At 43.2% G+C, this 23073-nt stretch overlaps 1 protein-coding gene across 2 annotated transcripts in view; it reads left to right on the plus strand.

The window, feature by feature from the left end:
* The first annotated feature begins 270 nt into the window (after positions 1-270).
* Positions 271-23073, plus strand: part of LOC131944488 (uncharacterized) — a 49594-nt gene continuing 26791 nt past the window's right edge. For both annotated transcript variants that reach the window (XM_059305154.1, XM_059305155.1), the window contains exon 1: positions 271-805. In XM_059305154.1, the coding sequence (XP_059161137.1) occupies positions 788-805 (18 nt within the window). In that variant the 5' untranslated portion in view covers positions 271-787. The remainder of the gene's footprint in view (positions 806-23073) is intronic.

The following is a 23073-nucleotide window of genomic DNA, read 5'->3' on the forward strand; positions in this document are numbered from 1 at the left end:
CGGCAACCAAGCCATTCTCCAGTCATCGTAGTCATTGTTCAGTCAGCTTGGCCATTGTTAAGTCGTCTTGGCCATTCTTCAGTCATCTTTGTAATTCTCCAGTCATCGTAGTCATTGTTCAGTCATCTTGGCCATTGTTCAGTCATCTTAGTCACTGTTCAGCTCCAACTAATCTTTCTTCAGTCATACCGACGCCACCCAAGTCACCCAACCCTCCGATCATACCGACGCCACCCAAGTTTCCCCCCCCCCCCTCCCATCTGTCACGCAGATTATACTTTAATCGCATGTCGCACTGTCCACCCCTGTGACGTCCAAATTGGCGCAGCAATTAGTTGATCTTCCCGCCTTTCTAATTAACCCTGAAGCAGACGACTTTGATTGGTGATCGCGCCGTCTGCTGCCCTACTTCCGTTGAACCGTTTAGAGACGTCACGTGACCGCACTGAATGATGGGATATCCACAGACAATGACACGTTTAGCCTCGTTCCTGCTCCGTTTAACGGCTGTGTTTACAGCAGGCTGGGTACACATTTGAGCTGAAAATCCTCGGTGCCAGAACTGTTATCACCTCGTCTGGCAGGAGTCGTCTGTTGATTCATAGGATTCGGACTCGGCTCCGGCGAAAGTTTGCAGACGACTGATGGTGCCGGGCTCAATCCTGCAGGACAGGCTGACGGTGACAGGGAGATAGCAGCAGACAAAAGCTGTTGGCGTCTGCTTGCTACGTCAGCGTCATGAACACTCGCAGACGGCAAGCCTTCAGTGGACGTGACGTCATTCAAGATGGCTGATAATGAAAAGGTAACTCGGTATTTAGGATTTTTTTTTTACTATAAAACACTTTCTTTTTCTTCCCCTTCCTCTGCAATAATTTTTAAATTTATTTTTGTAGATTGTGCTAAATATTTGTGTAGATTGTGCTAAAATTTCAATTTTTATGTTTGAAAACTTGTTTTTCTGGTTCAAATCTAAGTCTCGTTTGGTTTGTCTGATGTGTGGGTCTGTGCTGATGTGTGGGTCTGTGCTGATGTGTGTTGATGTGGGGGTCAGCGCTAAAGTCTGTGTTGACCAGTCTAAAGCTAGCCCCCATCTACTGCTCCACCTACTGTCTAGCAATGTTTAATATCAACTTGTGGGCCGACCGTTGACTGGTTTAAAAGGTCGATAGATGTTTGATTGGCTACACAAGTCACGTGAGTGGAACTCGTGTCGGTTATTTCCCCTGGGATCTTGGGGTTATTAAAAACGTTTATAGGGGACGGGGATCGTGGGGTTGTTTAAAACGTTTATAAGGGACAGGGGTCTTCGGGTTATTAAAAACGTTTATAGGGGAAGGGGGGTTATTCTCATCTTATAAGGGTGGTCGCATTGTGTCTGTTTAGAGCCAGATAGGTGGGTGGGTTATCATAGAGCTAGATAGTTAGGTGGGTTATCATAGAGACAGATAGTTAGGTGGGTTACCATAGTCAGACAGTTAGGTGGGTTATCATAGCCAGATACTTTTGTGGGTTCTCATTGAGCCAGATAGTTGGGTTATCATAGAGCGAAATAGTTATGTGGGTTATCATAGGGCCAGATAGTTAGGTGGGTTATCATAGAGCCAGATAGTTAGGTGGGTTATCATAGGGCCAGATAGTTAGGTGGGTTATCATAGGGCCAGATAGTTAGGTGGGTTATCATAGGGCCAGATAGTTATGTGGGTTATCATAGGGCCAGATAGTTAGGTGGGTTATCATAGAGCCAGATAGTTATGTGGGTTATATCATAGAGCCAGATAGTTATGTGGGTTATCATAGAGCCAGATAGTTAGGTGGGTTATCATAGAGCCAGATAGTTAGGTGGGTTATCATAGAGCAAGATAGTTATGTGGTTCCACTCTGAAAGACATAGCCATTGAAGAAGCCATTTTGTCCACTAAAACGATAAAAGTATCCCCAGTGCCATCATTAATCTATCAATAATAAACCATTAATAATAATAAATATGGCGGCCGAACAAGCGATCTCGGATAAGTAGAAAAAATGGCGGTCTCTACCAGACGACAAAGCCACGTAAAAGCTTGTTATCTTTTATGCAAGAGAGCCCTAGCCTCCAACAGAAAATACTTGAGCTCTAGTCCGAGTTATTTTCCCTTCCTTTTAATTTTTCACCAGCGAGGAAGCAGCCAGCTACAGACCTACCCTCAGGAGAGTAGAGCTGTTTGATTCCACTCAATGGGGTTTGAATACCAGGCCGGGTCCGGCTTGGCCGTGCCGGCGTCTCCAGACAGCCGGAGACGGAACGTTTTTGTGCACATCCGGCCCAGACAACCGCGCGCACGTCCGTTGGGCTTAAGCGGAGAGGAAATCATATTTACATTTTTGACTTAGGTCCAACTACCGTTGCAAATTGGAGGACAGGAGGGTGGGGGGCGGGGAATTGTAGGGTAGGGGAGTTTGTAAGAGACTTTGTTTAGTATGTATAGTGGTTTAGTCCTCGGCGGGTTTTAGCACACCCAAATGTTTAGGTAAATATGGGGCCATCTGATCTCTATGGATGGTCTGGGGCCATCTGATCTCTATGGATGGTCTGGGGCCATCTGATCTCTATGGATGGTCTGGGGCCATCTGATCTCTATGGATGGACTGGGGCCATCTGATCTCTATGGATGGTCTGGGGCCATCTGATCTCTATGGATGGTCTGGGGCCATCTGATCTCTATGGATGGTCTGGGGCCATCTGATTTCTGTATGTATGGATGGACTGGGGCCATCTGATCTCTATGGATGGTCTGGGGCCATCTGATTTCTATGGATGGTCTGGGGCCATCTGATTTCTGTATGTATGGATGGACTGGGGCCATCTGATCTCTATGGATGGTCTGGGGCCATCTGATTTCTGTATGTATGGATGGACTGGGGCCATCTGATCTCTATGGATGGTCTGGGGCCATCTGATCTCTATGGATGGTCTGGGGCCATCTGATTTTTATGGATGGTCTGGGGCCATCTGATCTCTGTATGTATGGATGGTCTGGGGCCATCTGATCTCTATGGATGGTCTGGGGCCATCTGATCTCTATGGATGGACTGGGGCCATCTGATTTCTGTATGTATGGATGGACTGGGGCCATCTGATCTCTATGGATGGTCTGGGGCCATCTGATTTCTATGGATGGTCTGGGGCCATCTGATCTCTGTATGTATGGATGGTCTGGGGCCATCTGATCTCTATGGATGGTCTGGGGCCATCTGATCTCTATGGATGGACTGGGGCCATCTGATCTCTATGGATGGTCTGGGGCTATCTGATCTCTATGGATGGTCTGGGGCTATCTGATCTCTATGGATGGTCTGGGGCCATCTGATCTCTGTATGTATGGATGGACTGGGGCCATCTGATCTCTGTATGTATGGATGGTCTGTGGCCATCTGATCTCTATGGATGGTCTGGGGCCATCTGATCTCTATGGATGGTCTGGGGCCATCTGATCTCTATGGATGGTCTGGGGCCATCTGATCTCTGTGGATGGTCTGTGGCCATCTGATCTCTATGGATGGTCTGGGGCCATTTGATCTCTGTATGTATGGATGGTCTGTGGCCATCTGATCTCTGTGGATGGTCTGGGGCCATTTGATCTCTGTATGTATGGATGGTCTGGGGCCATCTGATCTCTATGGATGGCCTGGGGCCATCTGATCTCTATGGATGGTCTGGGGCCATCTCATCTCTCAGGAACTAGATGAGCATTCTATCGCTGTTTATACATGCACGATTTTTACAACGAATATGGGGAATCCATATGGGATTTCTGAGGGGGCGTATGGCATTCATCAAAGATACAGATTATGTTTTTGTACATTTTATACATATTCAAACATGGAAATTTTAAAGTTTGCATACCTGAAAAAGAGTTTATAAAACTACATGATAGTAGAGTATAACACGTGAAAGTGGTATTACAGATCAGAGTAGTAATATGGTATAACACGTCAATGTAGGAGTATAGTATAACACATCAGAGTTGCAGTACAAATGTCACGACACAGTTCATATGTTTTGTGTAACGGATGAGACTGTCAGACTGTCTTAGAGGCCAGTCTTATAGGTCAGCTGCTTGGTTGACAGGAATGTATGACAGGTAGACAGGAATGTATGACTGAAATGTATGACAGGGATGTATGACAGGTAGACAGGAATATATGACGGGTAGACAGGAATATATGACAGGAATGTATGACAGGTAGACAGGGATGTATGACTGAAATGTATGATAGGGATGTATGACAGGAATGTATGACAGGTAGTCAGGGATGTATGACTGAAATGTATGATAGGGATGTATGACAGGAATGTATGACAGGTAGACAGGAATGTATGACTGAAATGTATGACAGGGATGTATGACAGGAATGTATGACAGGTAGACAGGAATGTATGACTGAAATGTATGACAGGGATGTATGACAGGAATGTATGACAGGTAGACAGGAATGTATGACTGAAATGTATGACAGGGATGTATGACAGGAATGTATGACAGGTAGACAGGAATGTATGACTGAAATGTATGACAGGGATGTATGACAGGAATGTATGACAGGTAGACAGGAATGTATGACTGAAATGTATGACAGGGATGTATGACAGGAATGTATGACAGGTAGACAGGAATGTATGACTGAAATGTATGACAGGGATGTATGACAAGAATGTATGACAGGTAGTCAGGGATGTATGACTGAAATGTATGACAGGAATGTATGACAGGAATGTATGACAGGTAGACAGGAATGTATGACTGAAATGTATGATAGGGATGTATGACAGGAATGTATGACAGGTAGACAGGAATGTATGACTGAAATGTATGATAGGGATGTATGACAGGAATGTATGAAAGGTAGACAGGAATGTATGACTGAAATGTATGATAGGGATGTATGACAGGAATGTATGACAGGTAGACAGGAATATATGACGGGTAGACAGGAATATATGACAGGAATGTATGACAGGTAGACAGGGATGTATGACTGAAATGTATGACAGGGATGTATGACAGGAATGTATGAAAGGTAGACAGGAATGTATGACTGAAATGTATGACAGGGATGTATGACAGGAATGTATGACAGGTAGACAGGAATGTATGACTGAAATGTATGACAGGGATGTATGACAGGAATGTATGACAGGTAGACAGGAATGTATGACTGAAATGTATGACAGGGATGTATGACAGGAATGTATGACAGGTAGACAGGAATGTATGACTGAAATGTATGACATGGATGTATGACAGGAATGTATGACAGGTAGACAGGAATGTATGACTGAAATGTATGACAGGGATGTATGACAGGAATGTATGACAGGTAGTCAGGGATGTATGACTGAAATGTATGATAGGGATGTATGACAGGAATGTATGACAGGTAGACAGGAATGTATGACTGAAATGTATGACAGGGATGTATGACAGGAATGTATGACAGGTAGACAGGAATGTATGACTGAAATGTATGACAGGGATGTATGACAGGAATGTATGACAGGTAGACAGGAATGTATGACTGAAATGTATGACAGGGATGTATGACAGGAATGTATGACAGGTAGACAGGGATGTATGACTGAAATGTATGACAGGGATGTATAACAGGAATATGATTCCACGTTCAATCTCCGATACATTGCCTGCTAGTGTCAAATTAAAGTATCAAGTTAATTTTGCCATTCTGTCCGCTGTGTAAACTGTACCAATGCATATTTTCGCGATTACAGATGCTCCTGTTAAACGTCGACTCAATAATCCACCCCCCCCCCCCCCACCCCCGGGCCCATGTCCGCGTAAGGAAATAATAGGAGATAATTAAAAATAATTGAGGAAATATTTTATTGTTCATATTCCCTCTTCTCATATACCAGGGTGAATGGGATTATCAGGGGAAGTCACCGGATACAAATTCTATAGCCACACCAAGGGAGGCAATCATCAACGTCAAATTTATATTATTGCAAGGAAGAATTCCTTTATTAAAAAGAAATTATGTTTTTTTTTTTATAAAAATGTATCGTTAAAAAAACGTATGCGCTCATCTGATGTATGGTGTAAATAGGCGGTAGTCAATAAGTAGGTGGGCCCAGTAGTCAATAAGTAGGTGGGCCCAGTGGTCAATAAGTAGGTGGGCCCAGTGGTCATCTAAGTAGATGGGCCCAGTGGTCAATAAGTAGGTGGGCCCAGTGGTCAGTAAGTAGGTGGGCCCAGTGGTCAATAAGTAGGTGGGCCCAGTGGTCAATAAGTAGGTGGGCCCAGTGGTCAATAAGTAGGTGGGCCCAGTGGTCAGTGTAAGTAGGTGGGCCCAGTGGTCAATAAGTAGGTGGGCCCAGTGGTCAATAAGTAGGTGGATCTAATGGTCAGTAAGTAGGTGGGCCCAGTGGTCAGTAAGTAGGTGGGCCCAGTGGTCAATAAGTAGGTGGGCCCAGTGGTCAGTGTAAGTAGGTGGGCCCAGTGGTCAGTAAGTAGGTGGGCCCAGTGGTCAATAAGTAGGTGGACCCAGTGGTCAGTAAGTAGGTGGATCTAATGGTCAGTAAGTAGGTGGGCCCAGTGGTCAGTAAGTAGGTGGGCCCAGTGGTCAATAAGTAGGTGGGCCCAGTGGTCAATAAGTAGGTGGGCCCAGTGGTCAGTAAGTAGGTGGGCCCAGTGGTCAGTGTAAGCAGGTGGGCCCAGTGGTCAATAAGTAGGTGGGCCCAGTGGTCAATAAGTAGGTGGGCCCAGTGGTCAGTAAATAGGCGAGCCTAGTAGTCAGTAAGTAGGTGGGCCCAGTGGTCAGTAAGTAGGTGGATCTAATGGTCAGTAAGTAGGTGGGCCCAGTGGTCAGTAAATAGGTGGATCTAATGGTCAGTAAGTAGGTGGGCCCAGTGGTCAGTAAATAGGCGAGCCTAGTAGTCAGTAAGTAGGTGGGCCCAGTGGTCAGTAAGTAGGTGGGCCCAGTGGTCAGTAAATAGGCGAGCCTAGTAGTCAGTAAGTAGGTGGGCCCAGTGGTCAGTAAGTAGGTGGATCTAATGGTCAGTAAGTAGGTGGGCCCAGTGGTCAGTAGTCACCGTCAATATGACTGTTTGTCAAAGCTATAAATAGTAACAGACCATTACGTAATTTTAAAAAAGGAAGTTGCTCGAGGTCAAGCCGACCTTCACCTTGTAAGACTTCTGCTAGAACATCTGACACGACTGAGGGCGACTTTTTAGGGCGTCAGTGTAGGGACTCGTGTATGACGTGAGGTTATGCCACGGGGGAGGGGAGCCATGGCATGATATCACACATATATCCGCATTAAAACAATAGAGTTTATCGCTTTAGTAAGGCACCAGAGACCTGGACTGGGGAACGTAAAATAGCTGATTGTAGTGACTCGCCTGAGGGTAGGCACCGGAATTGTGTGTGGGGGGAGGGGGGGGGAAGGTAGTTCCAACTTTAATTATTGTTTTTCAATCAATTTTTTTTATTTAGGCATAATCAGAGGCGTAGCGACACTTCCCGGCGCCCGGGGACAAACTTTTCGATTTGCACCCCCCCCTCAAGATTTTGATTTGCACCCCCCCCCCCCTCAAACTTTCGATTTGCACCCCCCTCAACCTTTCAATTTATTTTTCCAACCCATTTTGGCGCCCCCTAAGGTCGGCGCCCGGGGACATATGTCGTCGTCCCCCCCCCCCCCCCCCCCCCGCTACGCTACTGGGCATAATACAAAATTAATTAATCCTGGGTCAGAATTTTAGCAATTGCTAAATTTGAATTAGTGTCATCAAAAATAAAATATCTTTATATATATAAATATATATATTCTTATGATAATATATGATAAAATATCTTTCACTTGATACTGAACTGGATGTTGAAATTGAAGGTACCTGTATGCTGCTTATCATTTACTTTGAAATGAAAAAAAATCATTCAAAAAGGATAATTGATTATAATATGTCCATGGTTTGTTTGGAGCTGTACTGCTAGTTACTCTTTTGTTGCTAATCTTGATATGCTCCTTTCTAAATATATCAAGCAGGTTTTTCCACTTGTTTTTTCCTTGTGCACTTGTACAACCGAGTTCATCGGCTATTTCAGACTTAAGTCAAATTCAGCTTCTCTATGTCATATACTACAACCTTCTGTTCAAGCCGAAGTCCTCAAATTTTTATTTTACAAATTTAAATTAGTTGTATTACAGTTGAGTGATGTACCACTTAAGATAACCAAGAAGTCTGGCTTTATTCAAAGTTTATATGGAAAATATCTCTGATTGGCCAATGGTTTTTCCTTGTTAAGCTTTTGTAAAATTTAAAATAAATTGTCTTTTTTGTCGTTGTTTATTTTTTACTTGACTGATGTTAAATTGTGAGGGAGAAAACTACCTTATTTTTTTTATTCTTACTGTCTTTTCAATGTTTCATTTGTGGATTGTATTACTTCTCTTTCAAAAAGTTCTTTTAATGATTGTATTACTTCCCTTTAAAGAAGTAAATTTGTTGATTGTATTACTTCCCTTTAAAGAAGTAAGTTTGTTGATTGTATTACGTCCCCTACTAAACGTTCCTACGACCATCGATACTTTATTTTTTATGTTAAAAGTTGGAGCCTGGCTAGTTTTTCATTCTGTTAACCAATTTACATCAAGATTTGAACGTTCGCCAGCATTTGAAGCAAATTATTTTCATAGAGCTATAGAAATTAAAGCTTTAATACATATGATGTACGCAAAAAATTAGTTAACCTTTCATTTTCATAGAATTTTCTAGAAAGAAAAATTGAAACCCACTACAAATAATTAATTCTTAAAATTAATATCAAAACGCGCTTAAATGTATAACTTAATGATGTCTAAGACAATCAATATTTAATTAAACGCCCCACTCAGTTTCAAAAAGTGATTTAATACCTTACATAAAAATAATTTCTCAACCCAATATATAACCATTTTTTAAATGCTACAACTTTTATTAGTATAATTTTAAAATACTTCAATTCAATCAAATTTAATTTATTTTCGACAAAAACATTTATTTTGGACTTAAAAATTTAATTTAGACAAGAAAAAATTATTTTAGGCTGAAAATTTAATTTAATTTTAATAAAAATGCTTCAATTCAACCAAATTTTATTTTTTAAGACGAACATTATTTTAGACAAAAATTATTTTAGGCTGAAATTTATTTTAGGTAAGAAAATTTATTTTAGATAAGAACTTTTTTTTAGGTTATAAAAATTTATTTTTAACGTGAAATTTTTTTAGTTAAGAATAATTTTTTTTGACATGATCATTTATTTTAGGTAAGAAAATTTATTTAAGTTAAGAAAATTTATTTTAGGTAAGAAAATTTATTTTACACGGAATAATTTGTGACGACGAGAATTTTTGCTTATTATCAGCATGGACGACAAAGATAAATGCCGTGCCTCCTAATGAACCTGTTGATTAGCTTCATTAGGGTCTACATCCAGCCATGCCTGATACACGGCCAGTAGCCTGTCTGACCAAGTGTAAGAACCAGTCTGATCTACTAACAATACATTCCAAATATGCTGTTAAGCCACTTCTTGCATTAGTGGTAACTAATATTCAAACCCAGACATTATAATGGGCTCGCACATTTATTGTATAGATAGAACAGCTCCATTTAAAAAAAAATATTCAGCGTAGATTCGATTGTATGTAAAGACTGATTTTTTACTTTCTCGTATATACGAATTATAGAGAAAGTCTTGTAATCGTGCAAAAAAAAAAAAAATCGAGATTTTTACAAATCTCGACGTTTCACACCTCACTGATACGGAAAAACATAATTTTGCAATCTTGTCCGTATGTCTGTGTGTCTGTCTGTGTGTCTGTCTGTGTGTCTGTCTGTCCGTGTGTAAACACGATAACTTGAGTACCGTTACAGCTAGGTTGATGAAATTTCATATATAAGTATTTAATCAAAATCGTAGATCCGTATCAACTTTTGAGCGATTTCCGATAACCGGAAGTGGTACTTTTCCTACTTTAAATTTTTCAAAAGCCTATAACTTGAGTACTATTTCAGATAGATAAATGAAATTTCATATGTAAGTAAAAGATCTAATTCTCTACCTTCTTTTAAATTTTAAGTCATTTCCGTTGACTGGAAGTAGTAATTTACGCTACTTCCGATTTCTCAAAAAACTAATGTAAATTTTAAAAGTAATAATAATATTGCGCACCATTATGCGCTTTTTTATTTGGCGTTCACTTGGTGTGCAATTAATTTGTCTACGAGATTTTATTCTATTTTTAAAACTTTAAGTATTTAAAATGGATTTAAAAAATTCATAAAAAACGTTTTAATAACAAGCTTTTATGTAACGATGCACTAAAAAGTAGAAAATAAATTATAGACTACTATTTAAATAACTATAAAGAAAAGCGTGGGTCACTTTAGTATCTATTGGATACCTTTACTAATGTTAAGGAAGACACCCACGCTTTTCTTTATAGTTATTTAAATAGTAGTCTATAATTTATTTTCTACTTTTTAGTGCATCGTTACATAAAAGCTTGTTATTAAAACGTTTTTTATGAATTTTTTTTTTCAGTACTTTGCATGTTTTATTTACAATAGAGTTACATGACTAAAAACCATTGCGCGCCTACTGAACATCACGTTCAGTAGGCGCGCAATGGTTTTTGAACGCAGCCATTACGTGATGGCGCAGCTATTGAAGGTGATGACGCGTGTGGTGTGGTTGGCTAGACATGCCTACTAATTCGGTCCAAATTTTAATTAATTCATAAAAAATTAATTAGGCATCCAATTAAGTCAAATTTAGTTTCAGATTGCATTGTCTTCATGTCTTGACCCACGTGCCAACTGTGAATCGTATCGGTCAAGTAGAACTGTCCGAATTTTCACTCCTGCGTTTCCGTCTAGACAGACTGACGACAGACTGACGACAGACTGACGAGGAAGTGAGTTAAATAAAAGCTTGTAAAAAAGCTTGTAAAAATCATGTCTATAGCCCGAGTTCCCATCCCCTGTTATTTTATATAAGAATATTCGAGAAAGTTTAGGGGAGATCACTCCCGGTTTATTTTAAATTGGATACATGATGTCAGGGAGTAGATGTGTATAAGTCAGACTATGTGACTTGGTGAGTATAGTGAGTGACTTTGTGACTTGGTGTGTACAAGTCAGACTATGTGACTTGGTGTGTACAGAAATATCTGACTTGGTGTGTACGAGTCAGACTATGTGACTTGGTGTGTACAAGTCAGACTTTGTGACTTGGTGTGTACAAATCAAACTATTTGACTTGGTGTGTACAGAAATATCTGACTTGGTGTGTACAAGTCAGACTATGTGACTTGGTGAGTACAAGTGAACTATGTGACTTGGTGTGTACAAGTCAGGCTATGTGACTTGGTGTGTACAAGTCAGGCTATGTGACTTGGTGTGTACAAGTCAAACTATGTGACTTGGTGTGTACAAGTCAGGCTATGTGACTTGGTGTGTACAAGTCAGGCTATGTGACTTGGTGTGTACAAGTCAGGCTATGTGACTTGGTGTGTACAAGTCAGGCTATGTGACTTGGTGTGTACAAGTCAGGCTATGTGACTTGGTGTGTACAAGTCAAACTATGTGACTTGGTGTGTACAAGTCAGGCTATGTGACTTGGTGTGTACAAGTCAGGCTATGTGACTTGGTGTGTACAAGTCAGGCTATGTGACTTGGTGTGTACAAGTCAAACTATTTGACTTGGTGTGTACAAGTCAGGCTATGTGACTTGGTGTGTACAAGTCAAACTATGTGACTTGGTGTGTACAAGTCAAACTATGTGACTTGGTGTGTACAAGTCAGGCTATGTGACTTGGTGTGTACAAGTCAGGCTATGTGACTTGGTGTGTACAAGTCAGGCTATGTGACTTGGTGTGTACAAGTCAGGCTATGTGACTTGGTGTGTACAAGTCAAACTATTTGACTTGGTGTGTACAAGTCAGGCTATGTGACTTGGTGTGTACAAGTCAAACTATGTGACTTGGTGTGTACAAGTCAAACTATGTGACTTGGTGTGTACAAGTCAGGCTATGTGACTTGGTGTGAGCCCTTTAACCGCCTCTAGAAACCTTTCTAACAGAGTGGTAATCTTAGTGTCAGGGGTGATAACTATACTCTCATTGGTGAACAGGGGCAACAACCGAGGCCTGACTGGAACTGGTTATTATTCTTGGCCATCAGCGACAGGGGACGCGAACGATCGAGTTCAGCAGCGAAATGTTGCCCGGGCCATTTTGTAAAACTTTCGATCAATAATTTTATACCGAGGAACTCTAATCAAACAAAATAATACATTTTAAAGATTTGTAAAAATATTCTGTTCCAAAAAAAAAAAAATATATAAAAAATCTATTTTTGTGAGTACAGAAATGTTGCATTCATCAACTAAAACATGCGAGATAAATGAATCTCTAATGATAACGCAAGCATATCTTATTTCTCATTATGAATGGATGTAAACTTAGCTTTATTAAAGGTGATGGCTATAATTAAATCAGTCAGGTGACTGTTGTTTACGTTTATTCTTGTTTATAAATATTCGTGTCGAGACAGACAAATTTGGAGCACACAAAAAAGCTGTGTATTGTGTTTTTATGACAGGTTACACTGTGGCATAGCTAACAAAACACAATCTACTGTTCAGGTGTAGTGGCTATTTGTTAATGACGACAGCATCAGATTGTTCTAGCTACCAATTTTCCATAAAATGTTCACAAGAAGACCTTAAAGTTTCGTTATCCTAAAGATTTCTGTATTAAGCACATTGTGAAATGCATTTATTGTGTAATAATAGTGAGGGATTTTAATATGAGGTGGTCAGGAAATTTTAAGCCTATATATATATATATATATATATATATATATATATATATATATATATATATATATATATATATATAGGCTTAAAATATAATTCTCTTCATATTCTCTCCTTATATATATATATATATATATATATATATATATATATATATATATATATATATATATATATATATATATATATATATATATATATATATATATATATATATATATATATATATATATATATATATATATATATATATATATATATATAATTCTCTCCTTATTGTCTCTTCTGCTCTCCTCTACCTCTCTCCCCTGTTCTCCCCTACTCCCACAGCTACAACATTAGAAGTTAAGACGGACGGCCATTAGGAACTATTTTTCTATGCGGCTAGCGAAATAATTGTGTTAGTTTGGCGAATAAATGGCCCGAATCAATACCTAAATGTATTACTCCGCTCAAACGTTCGCCTGTGTTCATCATTTTATTACAAATCCATATTTCCCCGGGTAGTTTAGTACAAGTGTCATGTTTTTTTCTATCAAGTTAAGGGAAAAAAGGTTTAATCCAACTTTTTTTTCCTTAGAGCATCCTAACGTTTGTTTCTTATTTGGCACTTGATATCCGGACAGATACTGTGGAGTCCTGGAGCTTCCTGCCTAAATTAAAGATTTTCTTATATTGTCACGTGACCAAAATAAGATATCACGATAATCAGAAAGGCGTTTTTAATCAAATAAGGTGATGCAAATAACGTGATGCAAATCATTACAAATGATCTGTAAGAAGGACAGAAAAAACCTCCACTACCATCCCCACCTCCACCACCATCATCACCATCACCATCCTCACACAGCAACTACCTCCACCACCTCCACCTCCACCACCCCCACATTACCACTATCACTACAATCATCACCATCTCCACATCCATCACCACCATCCTCACATTACAACTACCTGCACCTCCAACACCATCTCCACCTCCTCTACCACCACCTCCACATCCATCACCATCACTATCAGCAACAGCAGCAACCATTTCCACCTCCTCCACCACCACCATCACCACCACCAACACCACCACCATCACCATCACCACTGCCAACACCACAAACACCATCAACATCAACACCACCACCAACACCACTACCAACATCACCAACACCATCACCACCTCCAACACCAACACCACCAACATCTCCACCTCCTCCTCCACCACCACTACCACCACCGTCACAACCAATACCACAATTTCCACCTCCTCCATCACCACCACCACCACAACCAACACCACCATCTCCACCTCCTCTACCACCACCAACAACAACAACAATAACACCAGTCTTATCCACCACCCCTGTAATAGAACGCACATCAAACGACGTCGCAGCTCTGACCTTTGTTTTCGAGTCACACAGACGGGAGAAATAATTTGTATTCATGTATTTCGTTTTTTTTTTTTTAACAATTCACTACGGATTTTTTTCTCGGTTTATTTCGTTTTATTTTCGCTTTCGTGTGGATTTTTCCCTTTCGTGTGGATTTTTCCCATTGAAATTGAAAATTGAATTTGGGCCGCACATTCGGCTTATTTTTAGCCCGCTACACTCCCCCCCCCCCCCCCACCAGTTTTTGCAGCCTACTGTTTCTTTAATGACAAAATCCGGGAAGAAAAATGAACCCACGACCGACGGCCGCGGAAGGATTTGAATTTAGAGAAGCTGTGCGGAAGGATATGGGTTTTTGAGGAAGGTTTTTCTATCATCCATCGCCTTAAAAAATAGTTTTAATTAAAATGGTTGCTCGTCTCTACCTAATGAGATTATCTCCTTACGGGCTTGTGGGCGTGGTCAGGACCGCTGTGGGCGTGGACAATACCACCTGTGGGCGTGGTCAGGACCGCTGAGGGCATGGGCAGCGCCGCTTGTGGGCGTGGTCAGGACCGATGTGGGAGTGGACAGCGCCGCCTGTGGGCGTGGTCAGGACCGCTGTGGGCGTGATCAGGACCGCTGTGGGCGTGGTCAGGACCGCTGTGGGTGTGGGCAGCGCCGCCTGTGGGCTTTGGGTTCAATCCCTGTAACACATTATATAAGTTTGTATAGAAAATTTCTAAACATCGAAGTAGCGGCTGAATTCAGTATCTTTAAGTACTTTTTAAAATGCAACACATATTACGTGACATTTTCTTACCCAGGGTGTAGAGAGACAAGAGGGTTTTTTGCTATCAAATGTTTTAAAAATTTAGTTTATAACTTGCTTCAACTTTTAAACATGTGATGGGAAAGACGACATCGTCTAAGTGAACTCCTCTCTCCTCAGTAAAGTGGACATTCTGGTGATCTCAGTAAGCCCTTATATAGTGGGTCCTGTATGAGGGGTCACCTACCCAATTCTATGTAATGGTCAGCTGGTCAGCTCTAGGTCCTGTAAGAGGGGACAGTTTCCATTCTCATTGCTGAATCTCGTGGGTAGAGACAGAAGGCCAATTTTAGTCCTGTGTTTAGGGCCAGATGGCCAACTTTTAGTCCTGTGTTTAGGTCCAGATGGCCAACTTTTAGTCCTGTGTTTGGGCCAGATGGCCAACTTTTAGTCCTGTGTTTAGGGCCAAATGGCCAACTTTTTGTCCTGTGTTTAGGTCCAGATGGCCAACTTTTAGTCCTGTGTTTGGGCCACATGGCCAACTTTTAGTCCTGTGTTTAGGGCCAAATGGCCAACTTTTTGTCCTGTGTTTAGGGCCAGATGGCCAACTTTTAGTCCTGTGTTTAGGTCCAGATGGCCAACTTTTAGTCCTGTGTTTGGGCCAGATGGCCAACTTTTAGTCCTGTGTTTAGGTCCAGATGGCCAACTTTTAGTCCTGTGTTTGGGCCAAATGGCCAACTTTTAGTCCTGTGTTTAGGGCCACATGGCCAACTTTTTGTCCTGTGTTTGGTCCAGATGGCCAACTTTTAGTCTTGTGTTTGGGCCACATGGCCAACTTTTCGCCCCATAAGTAGGACCAGATTCGCCAATCAATACTTGTCTTGCCCGTGTCTGAAATGGGATAATTCCGATAGATGGTGTTGAAAGGCTTCTGTTGTAATAAGCCAAAGTAAACAGCGCTCTCCAACGTGAGAAACTTCAATTGGGCCCCCACAATGGCGTCCGATCTCATTGTGAGAAAGTCTTGAGTCGTGTGAAGACGATTCTTTATTTTGACATTGATTTCTATATCAAGAACATATTTTTGACAAACATACGTTATAGTTAACAAGCAAGGCCTGAGTCGGTTCGGTTTTTTACAATGTACTCTCAAACCAAATGTTTTTAAACGGCTGTGTAAAGTTGATGTTAAAAACATAGATTGCGAGTGGGGGCAAGTAGTCAGCCATACTGGGTGGGTGGTGTGATCAGTTTGTGGGTGATGTGGTCAGTTTGTGGGTGGTGTGGTCAGTATGTGGGTGGTGTGGTCAGTTTGTGGGTGGTGTGGCCAGTTTGTGGGTGGTGTGGTCAGTTTGTGGGTGGTGTGGTCAGTATGTGGGTGGTGTGGTCAGTTTGTGGGTGGTGTGGTCAGTTTGTGGGTGGTGTGGTCAGTATGTGGGTGGTGTGAACACTTTGTGGGTGGTGTGGTCAGTTTGTGGGTTATAGTTAACAAGCAAGGCCTGAGTCGGTTCGGTTTTTTACAATGTAGGCCTACTCTCAAACCAAATGTTTTTAAACGGCTGTGTAAAGTTGATGTTAAAAACATAGATTGCGAGTGGGGGCAAGTAGTCAGCCATACTGGGTGGGTGGTGTGATCAGTTTGTGGGTGGTGTGGTCAGTTTGTGGGTGGTGTGGTCAGTATGTGGGTGGTGTGGTCAGTATGTGGGTGGTGTGGTCAGTTTGTGGGTGGTGTGGCCAGTTTGTGGGTGGTGTGGTCAGTTTGTGGGTGGTGTGGTCAGTATGTGGGTGGTGTGGTCAGTTTGTGGGTGGTGTGGTCAGTTTGTGGGTGGTGTGGTCAGTATGTGGGTGGTGTGAACACTTTGTGGGTGGTGTGGTCAGTTTGTGGGTGGTGTGGTCAGTTTGTGGGTGGTGTGGTCAGTGGTCAGTATGTGGGTGGTGTGGCCAGTTTGTGGGTGGTGTGGTCAGTTTGTGGGTGGTGTGAACACTTTGTGGGTGGTGTGGTCAGTTTGTGGGTGGTGTGGTCAGTTTGTGGGTGGTGTGGTCAGTTTGTGGGTGGTGTGGTCAGTATGTGGGTGGTGTGAACACTTTGTGGGTGGTGTGGTCAGTTTGTGGGTGGTGTGGTCAGTTTGTGGGTGGTGTGGTCAGTTTGTGGGTGGTGTGGTCAGTTTGTGGGTGTTGTGGTTAGTTTGTGGGTGGTGTGGTCAGTTTGTGGGTGGTGTGGTCAGTTTGTGGGTGGTGTGGTCAGTTTGTGGGTGGTGTGGTCAGTTTGTGGGTGGTGTGGTCAGTTTGTGGGTGGTGTGGTCAGTTTGTGGGTGGTGTGGTCAGTTTGTGGGTGGTGTGGCCAGTTTGTGGGTGGTGTGGTCAGTGGTCAGTTTGTGGGTGGTGTGGTCAGTGGTCAGTTTGTGGGTGGTGTGGTCAGTGGTCAGTTTGTGGGTGGTGTGGTCAGTGGTCAGTTTGTGGGTGGTGTGGTCAGTTTGTGGGTGGTGTGGTCAGTTTGTGGTTGGTGTGGTCAGTTTGTGGGTGGTGTGGACAGTTTGTGGGTGGTGTGGTCAGTTTGTGGGTGGTGTGGTCAGTGGTCAGTTTGTGGGTGGTGTGGTCAGTGGTCAGTTTGTGGGTGGTGTGGTCAGTGGTCAGTGGTCAGTGGTCAGTGGCCAGTTTGTGGGTGGTGTGGTCAGTGGCCAGTTTGTGGGTGGTGTGGTCAGTGGCCAGTTTGTGGGTGGTGTGGTCAGTGGCCAGTTTGTGGGTGGTGTGGTCAGTGGCCAGTTTGTGGGTGGTGTGGTCAGTGGCCAGTTTGTGGGTGGTGTGGTCAGTGGCCAGTTTGTGGGTGGTGTGGTCAGTGGTCAGTATATGGGTTGTGTGGTCAGTGGCCAGTTTGTGGGTGGTGTGGTCAGTGGCCAGTTTGTGGGTGGTGTGGTCAGTGGCCAGTTTGTGGGTGGTGTGGTCAGTGGCCAGTTTGTGGGTGGTGTGGTCAGTGGCCAGTTTGTGGGTGGTGTGGTCAGTGGTCAGTTTGTGGGTGGTGTGGTCAGTGGTCAGTTTGTGGGTGGTGTGGTCAGTGGTCAGTTTGTGGGTGGTGTGGTCAGTGGTCAGTATGTGGGTGGTGTGGTCAGTGGTCAGTTTGTGGGTGGTGTGGTCAGTGGTCAGTTTGTGGGTGGTGTGGTCATTGGTCAGTTTTTGGGTGGTGTGATCAGTTTGTGGGTGGTGTGGTCAGTATGTGGGTGGTGTGGTCAGTTTTTGGGTGGTGTGGTCAGTATGTGGGTGGTGTGGTCAGTATGTGGGTGGTGTGGTCAGTTTGTGGGTGGTGTGGCCAGTTTGTGGGTGGTGTGGTCAGTTTGTGGGTGGTGTGGTCAGTATGTGGGTGGTGTGGTCAGTGGTCAGTTTGTGGGTGGTGTGGTCAGTGGTCAGTTTGTGGGTGGTGTGGTCAGTGGTCAGTTTGTGGGTGGTGTGGCCAGTGGTCAGTATGTGGGTGGTGTGGCCAGTGGTCAGTATGTCGGTGGTGTGGTCAATAAGTGGATGGTGTGGCCAGTATGTGGGTGGTGTGGTCAGTATGTGGGTGGTGTGGTCAGTATGTGGGTGGTGTGGGAAGTTTGTAACCATCTGTAGAACGAGGACTGTGGGTAAAGACTAGAACAAGGCCAAGTAACAGAAAGATCCTGAGAAAATCAGCAGCTGATTGATTTATTGATTACATCTACATCGATTACTTATTCATGTATTGATTCAACCCATTGGTTCCATCAGTTCGAAGACGTCAGATAGCATACGGAGTGCAAAGTTTAGTATAAACATCTGACCCTCTCATATTTTAGTATAAACATCGGACGCTCATATAAAAAGTATAAACATCTGACCCTCTCATGTATAAAGTATAAACAATGGACACTCTCAGTGCAAACATTGAAATATTTGACATGAAGATTGACGGTAAGTTATCTTCTGGTAGAAACAGGGTCGAGGTCGGAAATTTGTTTCACCCGTGTGTCAGGTACACAGGTAAGATAGTCGCTGGCACTGGAATATTGCTGCCAAACATACAGACATAGCTCAACTGAAGCATCGACCAGTGTGTAAAGCGACCAGTGTGTAAAGCATCGAGCTGTGTGTAAAGCGACCAGTGTGTAAAGCGTCACTGAAGCATCGAGCTGTGTGTAAAGCGCTAATGCACGCTAAAAACGCCAACACTCAGCCAGCTTTTATCACCAGGATTTGTTTGGTAGAGATCGATGAAGTAAACAATCGATTGAACGGTTGTTGGCATGACTTGACACTTAGTGCGATAGGCTCTCCTACTGTCTGATGCTTCAGGTAGTCTCCCCTACCTGACTGGCATCAGGTAGTCTCCCCTGGCATCAGGTAGTCTCCCCTGGCATCAGGTAGTCTCCCCTGGCATCAGGTAGTCTCCCCTGGCATCAGGTAGTCTCCCCTTGCATCAGGTAGTCTCCTCTGGCGTCATGTAATCTCCCCTGGCATCAGGTAGTCTCCCCTGGCATCAGGTAGTCTCCCCTGGCATCAGGTAGTCTCCCCTGGCATCAGGTAGTCTCCCCTGGCATCAGGTAGTCTCCCCTTGCATCAGGTAGTCTCCTCTGGCGTCATGTAATCTCCCCTGGCATCAGGTAGTCTCCCCTAGCATCAGGTAATCTCCCCTGGCATCAGGTAGTCTCCCCTGGCATCAGGTAGTCTCCCCTGGCGTCAGGTAGTCTCCCCTACATGACTGGCATCAGGTAGTCTCCCCTGGCATCTGGTAGTCTCCCCTGGCATCAGGTAGTCTCCCCTGGCATCTGGTAGTCTCCCCTGGCATCAGGTAGTCTCCCCTGGCGTCAGGTAGTCTCCCCTGGCGTCAGGTAGTCTCCCCTACATGACTGGCATCTGGTAGTCTCCCCTACATGACTGGCATCAGGTAGTCTCCCCTGGCATCTGGTAGTCTCCCCTGGCATCAGGTAGTCTCCCCTGGCATCAGGTAGTCTCCTCTGGCGTCAGGTAGTCTCCCCTACATGACTGGCATCTGGTAGTCTCCCCTACATGACTGGCATCAGGTAGTCTCCCCTGGCATCTGGTAGTCTCCCCTGGCATCAGGTAGTCTCCCCTGGCGTCAGGTAGTCTCCCCTGGCGTCAGGTAGTCTCCCCTACATGACTGGCATCTGGTAGTCTCCCCTACATGACTGGCATCAGGTAGTCTCCCCTGGCATCTGGTAGTCTCCCCTGGCATCTGGTAGTCTCCCCTGGCATCTGGTAGTCTCCCCTGGCATCAGGTAGTCTCCCCTACATGACTGGCAGGTAGTCTCCCCTGGCGTCAGGTAGTCTCCTCTACATGACTGACATCGGATATTCTCCCCTACCTGACTGGCATCGGGTAGTCTCCCCTGGCCTCAGTCCTGCCTGTTGTCCTACAACACCCTAAATACATGACCCCAACTAGACAAAAAAAAAACTGTCGACAAAAACCTGCGCATTAAATTAAAACAAACTTGTATTTAAAAATGTTTCCTTTACAATACTTTGATTTTTCTGGATGAATGATGTACGCTTCATGACATCCACAAATAATGTCATTTGTCAAATGACATGTTAAAGCAAGCTATCATTCAAATATTATATAAAGCGACTTGGTTGGGGGATATCATTTTTTCTTATATTCTGTTATAAAGGATTGCGAGTTCTATAGAACAATGTTATATTACAACTCGCTTTCAAGCTTGATTTTATTACTTAAGCTTTGTAGTTGTTTTTAACATAGATGTAACGTATTTTTTAAAAAAATTCATAAAAAACGTTTTAATAACAAGCTTTTATGTAATGATGCACTAAAAAGTAGAAAATAAATTATACACTATTATTTAAATTACTATAAAGAAAAGCGTGGGTCACTTTAGTACCGATTGGATACCTTTACTAATATTTTAGAAGAGACCCACGCTTTTCTTTATAGTAATTTAAATAATAGTGTATAATTTATTTTCTACTCTTTAGTGCATTATTACATAAAAGCTTGTTATTAAAACGTTTTTTATGAATTTTTTTTCAGTACTTTACATGTTTTATTTACAATAGAGTTACATGACTAAAAACCATTGCGCGCCTACTGAACGTGATGGCGCAGCTATTGAACGTACCGTGATGGCGCAGCTATTGAACGTGATGACGCGTGTGGTGTGGTTGGCTAGACATGCCTAATAATTCGGTCCAAATTTTAATTAATTAATAAAAAATTAATTAGGCATCCAATTAAGTCAAATTTAGTTTCAGATTGCATTGTCTTCATGTCTTGACCCACGTGCCAACTGTGAATCGTATCGGTCAAGTAGAACTGTCCGAATTTTCACTCCTGCGTTTCTATCTAGACTGACGACTGACGACAGACAGAGGAAGTGAGTTAAATAAAAGCTTGTAAAAACATAGCGTCATAGCGTGGTACAGAATATAGAGGTGGGCTATATATGTCAAATTGTGATGTCACAACTATGATGACAACCCGTGTCACAGCTATGATGACAACCCGCGTCACAGCTATGATGACAACCCGTGTCACAACTATGATGACAACCCGTTTCACAGCTATTATGACAACCCGTGTAACAACTATGATGACAACCCGTGTCACAACTATGATGACAACCCGTGTCACAGGTATGATGACAACCCGTGTCACAGCTATGATGGCAACCCGTGTCACAACTATGATGACACCCGTGTCACAACTATGATGACAACCCGTGTCACAGCTATATGACAACCCGTGTCACAGCTATAATGACAACCCGTGTCACAGCTATAATGACAACCCGTGTCACAGCTATGATGACAACCCGTGTTACGTCACAGCTATAATGACAACCCGTGTCACAGCTATGATGACAACCCGTGTCACAGCTATGATGACAACCCGTGTCACAGCTATGATGACAACCCGTGTCATGGCTATGATGACAACCCGTGTCACAGCTATGATGACAACCCGTGTCACAGCTATGATGACAACCCGTTTCACAGCTATTATGACAACCCGTGTAACAACTATGATGACAACCCGTGTCACAACTATGATGACAACCCGTGTCACAACTATGATGACAACCCGTGTCACAGGTATGATGACAACCCGTGTCACAGGTATGATGGCAACCCGTGTCACAACTATGATGACACCCGTGTCACAACTATGATGACAACCCGTGTCACAGCTATATGACAACCCGTGTCACAGCTATAATGACAACCCGTGTCACAGCTATAATGACAACCCGTGTCACAGCTATGATGACAACCCGTGTTACGTCACAGCTATAATGACAACCCGTGTCACAGCTCTGATGACAACCCGTGTCACAGCTATGATGACAACCCGTGTCACAGCTATGATGACAACCCGTGTCATGGCTATGATGACAACCCGTGTCACAGCTATGATGACAACCCGTGTCACAGCTATATGACAACCCGTGTCACAGCTATAATGACAACCCGTGTCACAGCTCTGATGACAACCCGTGTCACAGCTATGATGACAACCCGTGTCATGGCTATGATGACAACCCGTGTCACAGCTATGATGACAACCCGTGTCACGGCTATGATGACAACCCGTGTCACAGCTATGATGACAACCCGTGTCACGGCCAGCGCCAATGTTCCTAGATTTCCTACAACGGCTGGCAAATGGTTGAGCCACGTGACAACAACAGAAGACCGCCCATCAGCCGAGACTCAAACTTTTTACGCAAACAAAAACCAAACTCTGCCCAACGCAATCACGAACCCAAAAAATATTGAAGGAAATTCCAGACATTTCAGTAGGCGCACTTGGTTGCTAACGTGCGTACAATGAACAGAATAGGGAACTCAATTGATTGCTACATCATTAGAGTCAACCAGTTACCCAACAACCCCTTCCTTATCTGGTTGTAAAGGCGATGAAACCCCCTCTGCCTCAAGGCCAATCACTCTGCACACAACTAAGATATGATCGAAAAGAAAGGAAGTTCTTTCCCCTGGGACTTGCCTTCTAATTTTTTCTCAACGAAGAAGTTGATGAAATTGTGACGGCCGGTATTGTTTCAGCAGGGGAAGACAACCT

Source organism: Physella acuta, unplaced genomic scaffold (assembly GCF_028476545.2).
Source record: "Physella acuta isolate Inbredline_101_S28 unplaced genomic scaffold, ASM2847654v3 ptg000494l, whole genome shotgun sequence".
Classification (NCBI taxonomy): domain Eukaryota; kingdom Metazoa; phylum Mollusca; class Gastropoda; family Physidae; genus Physella; species Physella acuta.